The sequence below is a fragment of the Geotrypetes seraphini genome, chromosome 1 (assembly GCF_902459505.1).
Source record: "Geotrypetes seraphini chromosome 1, aGeoSer1.1, whole genome shotgun sequence".
NCBI classification, from domain to species: domain Eukaryota; kingdom Metazoa; phylum Chordata; class Amphibia; order Gymnophiona; family Dermophiidae; genus Geotrypetes; species Geotrypetes seraphini.
This window is the reverse complement of record NC_047084.1, coordinates 468,064,414-468,075,505: the sequence shown is the minus strand read 5'-3', so window position 1 is coordinate 468,075,505 and position 11,092 is coordinate 468,064,414. Positions and strand designations below refer to the sequence as shown.

At 43.1% G+C, this 11,092-nt stretch overlaps 1 protein-coding gene across 3 annotated transcripts; it reads right to left on the bottom strand.

Moving 5' to 3' along the window:
* Window positions 1–807: 807 nt before the first annotated feature.
* Window positions 808–8,155, bottom strand: LOC117364590 (olfactory receptor 1361-like). 3 transcript variants are annotated; one of them, XM_033953988.1, is made up of 3 exons: window positions 7,645–8,155; window positions 1,867–2,468; window positions 808–1,204 (listed from the first exon to the last, which is right to left on the bottom strand). In XM_033953988.1, the coding sequence occupies exons 2-3, from the start codon at window positions 2,441–2,443 to the stop codon at window positions 1,185–1,187; spliced, it is 597 nt and encodes a 198-aa protein (XP_033809879.1). In that variant the 5' UTR covers window positions 2,444–2,468; window positions 7,645–8,155; the 3' UTR covers window positions 808–1,184. The 3 variants fall into 3 exon arrangements, with proteins under 3 accessions (XP_033809879.1, XP_033809965.1, XP_033810052.1); XM_033954074.1 differs by having other exon boundaries at window positions 2,018–2,468; XM_033954161.1 differs by lacking the exon at window positions 808–1,204 and adding an exon at window positions 1,468–1,577 and having other exon boundaries at window positions 2,018–2,468.
* Window positions 8,156–11,092: the final 2,937 nt, after the last annotated feature.

Here is an 11,092-nt window from a genome sequence, read left to right as displayed (position 1 = left end):
GAGACAGAAAAAAGTGGAGGGGGAGAGGGAAAAGGGGCTGCTTTGGGGGGTGGGGTATGCGGGGGGGGGCAGGCAGCAATCTTGGTTTGCTCGGGGGGCCAGAGAGAGATAGACAGGGGGCCAGGGAGAGAGACAGACAGAAAGAAAGACCAACAGACAAGGGGCCAGGGAGAGACACAGATAGAAAAAATGACAAACAGACAGGGGGGTCAGAGAGACAGACAGACAGACAGCGGCCAAGGAGCGAGAAAGAAAGAAAGACAGACAGGGGGCCAGGGAAAGACACAGACAGAAAGAATTACAGACAGACCGGGGACCAGAGAGACAGACAGAAAGACAGACAGACAACGGCCAAAGAGAGAGAGAGAGACAAAGAAAAAAAGACATACATAAAGACAACAGTCAAGGAGAGAGAGAGACAGAAAGAAAGACAGACAGACACATCTATTCTAGCACCTGTTAATGTAACGGGCTTAAAGACTACTGTGAGATATATCAGTTCAGCGAGCCTTCTGTTCTATATCCCATTAATGTATCATATTCTGATTGCACCACTGGTAATTTATTTCAGAACACTAAGATCACAGGACATATTATAATTCTAATTAACACTTCAGAGTCAAAACAAATAAGTAGTCACGCCTAGGGCAGAGTGGATAATCTGAAAACATGTGTCATCGACAATAGTCTAAATCAGAGGTGTCCAAATTGCGACCCCGTGAAGTATTTTGTGCGGCCCCGGTCAAGGGCGAAGCAGTGTTTTTTTCTGCTGCTCCCAAGTGTTTACCGTCTTGCCGGCTCCCTCCTCTGTCATGCTGCAGCATTTGTGCAGCCCCAGAAACATTTTTTTCAGCCAATGCAGCCCAGGGAAGCCAAAAGATTGAACACCCCTGGTCTAAATGGAGGCTTAGAGAAATAAAATCCATTTCCTTACATTACCTGCAGAAAGACAGTAACATAGCAAAAGTTAGAAACGAAACACCGTGATTTTCCAAGGTTGTACACCAAGAATTATTGCTAGAGCAAGGATTAGAAACAATTCAGAGCAGGCTGCCGGAAAAAGAAATGGCTTCTTCTGGTGTTCTCAAGTGTGGACTCCTCTGGATGATTTCTTTATCACTTAATTCTTATAGCTCTTCATCTGGTCAGCGGTACATTATCAGCCAGTTGTATCTTCTATGTTATTATGTTGCCCATGGAAAAACTTTTAAGAAAAGAAACAAGTCACAGTGAGAAAAATTAATTTCTCAAACTCACTCATAGAGAACATTGAGACAGCCAGGTATTAGAAATGAGATATATAGAGATAAAACAACTTGTTGAATTCAAATTCTCAGACTGATTGGTTGAACTACAGATGCAAATTCAATGTATGTCAAGCAGTGGATGAATCTCTTCATAAAGGCTTTTAAAAAATTCCAGTCAATCAATAAATAAACGAATACCTTCAATTTGAAGGTCAGTTTCCCCCAATACTATAGCAACTGAGTTTGTCAAGGCTTGAGAATCCTCAGTGAAAATGTTTGCAGGGTCGTAGAAACTTTGCCAGGGCCCCCTTCACTTCAGCATTCCTCAGGCTGTAAATGAAAGGGTTAATCATGGGGGTCACAGAGGAGTAAACAGCACTCACTGCTCTATCATAATCTATTGAGGAACTGGAGGATGGCCGAAAGTAAATGAACATTATTATTCCATAGAAGAAGATCACCACAGTGAGGTGAGAAGAGCAGGTAGAAAAGGCCTTGCTTCTTCCATGGGCAGAGCGTATCTTCAAGATGGCTGAGATAATGCGGATGTAGGAGAGGACAATGAAGAGAAAAGGGCCCATAACCACCAAAGCACCCTCACTAAACATGGCAGACTCACTCATGGATGTGTCAGAGCAGGACAGCTTCAGCAGTGGTGGGATGTCACAGAAGAAGTGATGAATAGTGATGGAACCACAGAAGGATAATCGGGAGAGCAGTATGCTATGCAAGGTGGAGTTGAGAGCAGCCACCACCCACGATCCACTCACCAACCCAAGGCAGAGCTTCTGACTCATCATCATGGAGTAGCGCAGGGGATCACATATTGCCACATAGCGGTCAAAAGCCATCACAGCTAAGAGGAAAAACTCCATACTGCCTACAAAAAATAAGAAGTAGACTTGTACAATGCAGGCAGGCAATGAAATGGTCTTCTGCTCAGACAGAAGATCCCTCAGAAGCCGGGGGATAGTAGTAGAGCTAAAACACATGTCCACCAGAGAAAGATTGCCCAAAAAAAAGTACATGGGAGTATGGAGACGCTCACTAAAAGCAATCGCCAGGATGATGAGGCTATTTCCCAGCATGGTGATGAGATACAAGGAAAGAAAAACCACAAACAAAAGTGTCTGATGATTGGGGAGGTCTGAAAATCCCAGGAGGAGAAATTCCAACACTTTGGTTTCATTGTCCATGTCTGATGGTGGGAAAAAATTATACCTGTGGACAAGCAAAAGAAGGTGAAAATTCAAAGGAGTATTTGGTGGACTAATTCATGTTTGATTAATCTACAAGTATATTCCACATTAAAGAACCTGGAATGCCATGTACTTATATGTGTAAAGCAAGAATATATCACAGACAGCTGATGATCAGATCATCAGCACAGATAAGATCTAAATACCCATATCAGCAGCCATTTTATAAAGCATTTTCCACATGAAAAGCAAGTTTTACACATGTTTTAAAAACCTGGATATATACATATAAAAAGCAGGTGCACCACAAGATTGTACCTAAATTAATTTATCTGCATTATGTTTCCAAGAAAGTAGTTTGTGTCGAGATGGCATGCAGTTGCAATGTGTACAATTATTTTATAAAATATATATGTAGACGAATAGAATATACATAACATATTTACACCTTGAATGTTTCATGTAGGTGCACTGTTATGAAATTACCTCCTTGGGGGTGAGTCTATGAAGTAGACATCAAAATTTATGCACCAAGTACTCCTGCAAATGACTTGATTGCCAATATATATGCCTGTATTCATAGCCATCAGAACAGGGGTAGCCATTTGTTTACTTCACCCCCAGAAGGCAGTAACTCTACAATCTACGTAAGAAGAGGCATTGCCCAACAGGATGGTGTGGGGCCTTGAGATCTGTACATGATCAAGGCCTGCTAGTTCCCACCTCATCCAAACTTCCTGTTTCATAGGGGACAGTATCCAGCAGGCTTTGAGCATGCACAGACGCTCATGGCTCCATACAAGTTGGCTGCGTTTTTCTCTTCTTATGTAGATTATACAATCATGTTACCACACTGTAAGAGTGAGGTAATCACATAAACACCTTATGGCAGGGCAATAGAAAAATAAAGCAATGCTGAAATAGGGGAGAGAAAGGAGAAACATGATAGAAACAGGAGGGGTGGAAAGGGAAGACATGTTGGATGCCACAGGTGGGGGAGAGGTGGGAAGTAAGGGGGGAAATGCTGGTGACCATGGGAGGAGGAGGGAAGAAGAAACATGTGGAAGACTAAGAGGAGGGGGGAAGGAGAGAGATGTTGAAGATAGGATGAGGGAGGGAAGAATGGAGAGAGTTGCTGAAGACCAAGGGGAAAGGGAAGGAAGGGAAAAAGATAAATGTTGAAGAGGAAGTGAGGGAAGTAGGGAAGGGGAGTAATGCTGGATGGCCATGGGCAGGGGTAGACCTGGAAGGAAGGAAGGAAGGAAGGAATGAAGAGGATAAGTGCTGATGACCATGGGGAGTGATGTTGGGAAGAAGAGTTATGCTGGAAATCATTGGGGAAGGAGAAAAATGCTGGGCACTATAGGGGAAGGAGGGAAGGAGTGGCATTTGGAAGACCATGGGGAGGAAGGAAGGAGACAGATGCTGAAAATGGGGTAAGGCAGGGAAGAAATGAGAGAAATGCTAAAAATGATGGGAGGGGAGAGGAAAGGAAGGAAAGACATAATGAAGAGTGAATGAGAGAAGTAGGGATGGAGAGAAATGCTAGAGGCCATAAGGGGGGTTTAAGAGGGAGGAAAAAAGAGAGATGCCAGATGCCATAGGGGGAGACAAAGGATGGTAAGGAAGGGTTGGGGGACAGGATTCAGATTAGAGCTTGGGTACAACCAAACAAGCAGGCCCCTGTCCATATATGTGTATATATGCATCTGAATGCCAAAAAATCTAGCTAAGCACTATTCTATGAAAAGGTGTCTAAATGTAGTGGCATGTAGATTGAAGATGGCTGAGAGATGTCTGGTGGATCATGGGTAAGGTGTACATTATAGGTGGATGATTTACAATCACATACAGCTTTAAAGCTAAATTAAAATTCTTTGTACTCTTAGTTTGAAGATAATAGAAAAAGTATGAATTTGATATATTTATTTATAAGAACCAATGAAGAATTGGCATGTAAAGCTTAGGGCTATGAGAGTATATTGAACCCTGAGTGATGTCGCTGAGATTCTTGGAAGATATTTAAATGTATTACATTTATAGCCACAAAGCAACAGTCCCGAAGCCCTTTAAATCTCTAAGGGCTTCGGGGCCATTACCACGCAGCAGCCGCTAGCGCGGCTTTGCAAAACAGGCCCTTAGTTTGGGGAAGATTTCATTGTTGGATATTGATATAATATATATTCCCCAAGTTGAATAAGTTGCCAATTTAGTATTTGAGCATTTTAGGTGCTAGCATTTCAACACGTCTATGGCTGGTGTAAGTGTTTGATCCTAAAATATAGGCATATATTTTACCTATTTTGCCAGTATTTTATAATGGAAAACAGGCACCTACTTTATTTTATTTTTATTTTATTTAAAAAGTTATAACAAGCACAATCCAAAGTATTTGATAGGGTTTAATAAAACTTTAAAATCAAATATAAAATCACTAGTATTTTAGCCCGTTACATTAATGGGTGCTAGAATATATGTCTGTCTGTCTTTCTTTCTGTGTCTCTCTCCCTCCTGCTGTCTTTCTTTCTGTCTGTCTCTCTCCCTGGCCCCCTTTGTCTGTCTGTCTTTCTGTGTCTCTCTCTGCCCCTGTGCCTTTCTTCTTTTCTTTCTGTCTCTCTTCCTCTCGATGTCTGGCTTTCTTTCTATCTATCTGTCTCTCTCCTCCCCTCCCCTCCCCCCCCCCCACTTCCCTGTGCAGCAGCCACAGAAGCATTCCCTCCCCCTCCACTACTTCCCTGTACAGCAGCATTTAGATTCCCCCCTTCCCTGTACAGCAGCCACAGCAGCAGAAGCATTCCCTCCCACCCCACACCACTTCCCTGTGCATCAGCAGCATTTCCCTTACCCCCCTTTCCCTTCCCTTGGTCTTGCCTGCTCCCTTAGTCTCTTGCCGCCCCCACCCTTCCTTTCCCACGGTCCGACAAACCTGCCGATTCCAGCAGCGTGTGCAGCACTCTACACATGCTGCTTCGGGGCCTTTTACTGCCCTGATTTACTCTGGCACGTCCCTGATGACATCATCAGAGACACGGCAGAGCAAATCAGGGCAGTAAAAGGCCCCGAAGCAGCATGTGTAGAGTGCTGCACACGCTGCTGGAATCAGCTGGTTTGGAGTCGGGACTGCGGCATCCCTTCACGGCTGGAGTGTTTTGGGCTTCCCTTCCTGCCCCGTGAGGTGTCGCCGCGGCTCCTCTCAATCCCGCCAGCGTCAGAAGCCTTCTCTGACGTTGGTGCGGCTGGTGAGAGGAGTCGACACGGAGAGCAGGGAGTCCAGCGCTGGCGTCCAGTCCTGCCGGCGAGTGGTAGGTGCTGGGAAGTAAGGCTAGGGACTCGCGCATGCGCACTCCTGCGGCCACAGACCTACGGATCATGGAAGCACGCAGATAGGAGTGTGCATGTGCGAGGTAGCGTTTTATTATATAGGATAATGCCCAAGAGCTTCTTCAGGAGATATTCACTAATCACATTTTATCAACTGGCACTGTCAAGAAAAGAAACCTCCATTTAGAAAGAGCCTTGGCAGCTACTAAAGATGTTTACCTTTGTTACCACTTTTTAAAAAAACATTTTATTGCCCCCATTGATTTCCTTGTTTTAACTTCGTTCTTTAAAATTTTGCACTAAATTTGGATGTGCTTAGAACGGGCTTAAACAATTTTTTTTTAATTTAGAAAAAATAAAGGGCTCCTTTCACGAAGCCGCATTAGTGGTTTAACACACGTCATAGTGCGTGCTAAACTGCTGGTCGCGCTAGCCGCTACCACCTCCTCTTGAGCAGGCGGTAGTTTTTTGGCTAGTGCGGGGGTTAGCGTGTGATAAAAAGTCAAGTGCGATAAAGCCACTAACGCGGCTTCGTAAAAAGAGCCCATAGTTCTAAAGAATGAAGTTAAAGCAAGGAATACAATGGGGGCAATAAAATGTTTTTTTTTTAAAGCGATAAGAAAAGTAAACATGTTTAGTAGTGCCAAGGCTCTTTCTAAAATGGGGGTTTCTTTTCCTGACAGTGCCAGCTGATAAAATGTGATTAGTGAATATCTCCTGAAGAAGCTCTTAATCGAGTGAAACGGTGACGCTCCGTTGAGCAACTTATCATCTAATACAGCCAGCTGAATGCCGTTCCAGTCACTGAAGTAAAAAATAGAAAGCACCAGCAGTACATTTGGATACAAAGCTAAGTACATTGAAAGCTGGTTAAGTGATTGGAACGATGGGGATTATTATTATTAATCTAATCTAATCTAAACCTTAGGTTTGTATACCGCATCATCTCTACATTCGTAAAGCTCAACACGGTTAACAAGAGTTAGGGTAGAAAGGAATTCCAGTGGGGGCAAAAAAGAGGAGAAAAGAATTAGAGGACTAAAATGACCAGAGAGGTCAATATTATCAATACATAAAAAATAATTCGTATTGAATTTTAAAAGAAAATAAAAGCATTGAAAGACTAGGGGGATATAAGAAACTAATGATAGCTCGCAAAGGGGTTGTCTTGATAAAACTAGTTCTAAAAATCAGACAACCGCGAGCACTTGAGGTCATCTTCCCCAAAATAATTGAAGAAGAAGAATCAATAGTGGGTAAAAAAAATTGAGAATATAAAAAGAGAAAGAAAAAAAGTAAAAAAAAGAGAGAAAGAAAATTGATTGAAGTTCAGGAGGAGAATATTCTCCATTATTCCATCATTATTTTTTGAAGGGTGATTTGTCATGTTACAAGAATCAACATGGGCTACTATCAGCATTTATATAATCAATCTAAAATTGTCATGACTAAAGTTGGATCTAAAACACCTCAATTTTCATAATACTCCACGCTTTTGGTAGCAACTGCTTGTTGTATCTGAGGTTCAAATATAAGGTATCTCTTAAAAATAACTCTTAAAAATAGCACCTCTAAATAGGTGTTGGCAAGTTCTGGCACTCTAATTTTTTTAAATGGCTGCTTGCTAATAGCAACATTCATGCATTGCCAATAATTCAAAAAATAGAAAATCTGCAGTGAAATGGCCTTAGTATTTGGGAGAGTCTATGTAAGGGCACAATAAGACCATTTTTTACCATAGCTTACTAGAAGTACTCCATAGTTTGTAAATCCCTGTAAAATTTGGTTTAAACTGAAAAGGAAACATTGTACAGATAATTTGAGCTATTTAACATACTGTTTCTAGCCCATAGTGGTTAGCTTTCTATATGTTTTACCTGTGTCATTCAGTTGCCTGACAGTTGCTCTTCCAGTGTTTTATCTGCTTCTGGCTTTTCGTAATGGCAGGATGCTGGCTTGATGGATCTAGTTCTCTGTTACTGTCAAGCCAGGCTTTTTTCTCTGTTGCTATCTTTCCCACCTCACTAACAGGGCTTAATGTGTAGATAAAAAGGAAGTGGAACTGTGGAGTTGGGGAGAGGGAGGAACAGAAAAAAGGGTCTGGATTGTTTTCTGCTCTACTCATTGTACATCCTCTCCTTCCTCTTCTTTGACGGTTGTCTGGAAGGGAGAAGCTGGAGCAAAAACATCTGTTATTCTGGAGTCTGAAATGAAATGGTGGAACTGACATCCAGGCAGCTCCCCCAGAAATTAAGCCCTGCTAACAGTCAATGCTCACACAGCTGATATTCAAAGTCTTGCCTTCAGCTTTCTTTCTCACTTCTCTGCTCATCGCCTTGCTTTGAAGTCTGGAAAGAAGGTGGGCTGGGCCTAACTAAAGATCATCTCTTTGAGCTCCATGGGAGTTTGCTTCCCTTGTGTAGGCTGCCATTTGCTACTCTTGGTGCTCCTCATTGCACTTTGAGAAACTAACAGGTCCTTGGTGACTTAGACTAAATGTCTACAGGTGACTAATAAGTTTTACACTAGAGTTTGCAATGTCCCATGTTAAAGCCACAGTAACTGAAAATTGTGCTGTGACTTAATCAAAAGGACCCCAAAGTTGTTCAAAGATGTTAAATCACATGCAGTTTGTGAGACATTGCAAGCCTAGGAGACTTACAAGCCTAGGAGACTGGGCATCCAAATGGCAGATGAAATTTAAAGTGAACAAGTGCAAAATAATGCATGTAGGGAAGAGAATCCCAAACTATAACTACATTAGGAGTCATCACTCAGGAAAAATTCTAGATGTCATCGCTGATGATATGTTGAAATCATCTCCTCAGTATGGTAGCTAAGAAAGCAAATAGAATGTTAGAAATTATTAGGAAGGGAATAATGCTTGTTCTGCTCTCATTTAGCTTCCTGTCCTGGGTACATTATGCAGATAGTTAAACCTTAGCATACCCAACGCACACACAGGCAAGTCCTTATAATTTTTTGAAATATATCTTATTGAGTAAATAAGGTAGATGTACTTACAATTGATGAATCTTCTAGATCGGGGGTAGGCAATTCCAGTCCTTGAGAGCCGGAGCCAGGTCAGGTTTTCAGGATAGCCACAATAAATATGCATGAAATAGATTTGCATCTCAAGGAGGCAGTGCATGCAAATCCATCTCATACATATTCATGGTGGAGATCCTGAAAACTGACCTGGTTCCGGCTCTCGCGGACCGGAATTGCCCACCCCTGTCCTAGATGTTACAGCTGGAGAAGATGTAGATTTGAAGAATGGAGGATGGGCAGAGATGAGGAAAAGTTTAGGCAGAAAGGTGCTCAAAGTTTAAGAGTTGAAATGCTGAGTTATTCATGCATGTGGTTGGGTAGCTTAAGATAAAAATACTGGTGGTGCTTTGTTGGGGACAGAGTTACGTGTTCAAGACGGAAGCAAAAGTGTGACTGAATTCTAAGGACAAAAGCTTCTCAGGGAAGAGAAGAGACAATTAGGGATAGAGCTTGGCAATAGGTAGCAAAGAGAGATCATACCTTTGTAGACCAATCAGAGCGAAGTTTATAGAGGTGACCAGGAAATACAGCAGTGAGACAAAAAAATTCAAGCTTAGATGAGAGGAAAAGGGAGGGGATCTTGGGAGAAAGACTACTAGAAACAAAGCTTGTACAATAAGCAGGAGTGGCATGCAACTGACCACTTCTCTCTGTTCTTGTATGGCAACCTGGCTATGATGGGCTTCATGCCCAGGTGGTATCCAACTGATTGAGGCTTGGGAAGAACTGCTTGGCCTTCGAAGTTTCCAACTCATAAAAGACCTCTTTTAGCTCTTGCCACTTGTGGTTATCTCTTGCGATTTTCTCTGTGAATTCATCTAACTTGTTGAACATTGAGTCTTCTACAGCATCTGTACTGCCATAGTACAGTTCAAGTTTTTTTTCCACATTTCCTGTAATCCTTTTGTGAGATCCTTCAGATATGAATGCTTTAAATGCTCCACATGCTTAGATGACTTCTTGCCCAGCCAGTATTACAACATGTTGATCTCCTTCCTGGGAGGGAGCTACAAGTCTGTTATGCCATTCTTGAACTCAGATTTCCATGCTGTGTAATGCTTGGATTTGTCATTGAACTGGGTGAGTCCTGTGGCCTTCAGATTCTTGCAAGCCAGGTAGTTTGTGAGGCTTTCTGAGTTTGAGGTTTTGGGCTGAATATTTGAATCTGCCTCTGATTGGACACTGTGGGATCTGTCCCATGGCTGGCTGCCTACTTTACCTCCTTTGATGGCTGGTCGGGAGGGTGGCTGCTCAGGTAGCTCCTGCTTGAACAGGGGTTGCTGAGCCAATGTCCTCTGTGAGAGTAGCTGCTCGACTCTTACTTGTGCTTCTTCTCCGTGTAGTGCCGGGTTCTGTAGCCAAAGCAAAATGTTTTCCTCAGTATGTGTACCTGGAGTGTGAGCTGAGGGCTGTGCCTCCATATGCATCCAAGCATGTAGAACACTGTGGTGGCTGGTTGCTTTCAGGGTACGTGGTACCATGGGTTTGCTTTTTCTAAGCGATGGTGGAGACGAACATGTGCCCTTCAAATCCAATAACTCTTCTTGTTTAGGCTGCACCTGTGTACTGGTAGGTACTGCACTCTGCAGATGAAGTGAAGCATCTTCCTTGTTGTGTATGCCTGGAATGTTAGCCAAGGATAGTGCATCTGTATGCATCTGAGCTGGTGGAGCCCCATAGTGGCTAGCTGCCTCCTAGGGCCTGGTGAGGAGAGATCTGTGTCCTTCAAACCCCAAGATTCCTCAGGTTTGGGCTGTGCCTGTGCACTAGTAGGTGCTGGGATGTGACCCAGTTAATTGAGCAGAGTCTTCAAGGAAAAGGTGACCAAGTTAGCTCTCTTTTAACTGTTTCATGGGCCTTGGCTTTGGCCTCAATAGCAACTGCTTCTTTCTTTTGTTGGAGCATCTTCAGGGCAATCGCTAGCTCGGCCCTTTTGCTCATTGTGATGACTTCCACTCCTTCAAATTCCACTTTCCTGTATGTATCAGCCAAGGCCTCTTCAGCTGTTGCCTCTTCTATTTCTGCTTTCCATTATGCAGCAACCATGGCCTCTTCAGTTACTACCTCTTCTATTTCCGCTTTCCTGTGTGCAGCAGCCAAGGCCTCTTTATCTGCCGCCTCTTCTATTTCTACTTTCCTGCATGCAGCAGCCATGGTCTCTTCAGCTGCTGCTTCCGCTATTGCCTTTTTATAGCTGCTTCCTGCTGGCTAAAGAAAGCCCTATATTTTACAGACTCTGCTTTAGCTCTAGAATAAACAGCTGCTGAGATGGTT

What these genes read in the sequence shown, in the direction of transcription:
- LOC117364590 (XM_033953988.1), bottom strand. Translation starts at nt 2,443, where the DNA reads ATGGACAATGAAACCAAAGTGTTGGAATTTCTCCTCCTGGGATTTTCA. An exon ending in CTGCTCTGACACATCCATGA is followed by an intron (nt 1,205 to 1,866) that starts GTGAGTCTGCCA and finishes TTTTCTTAAAAG; the next exon opens with TTTTTCCATGGGCAACATAA.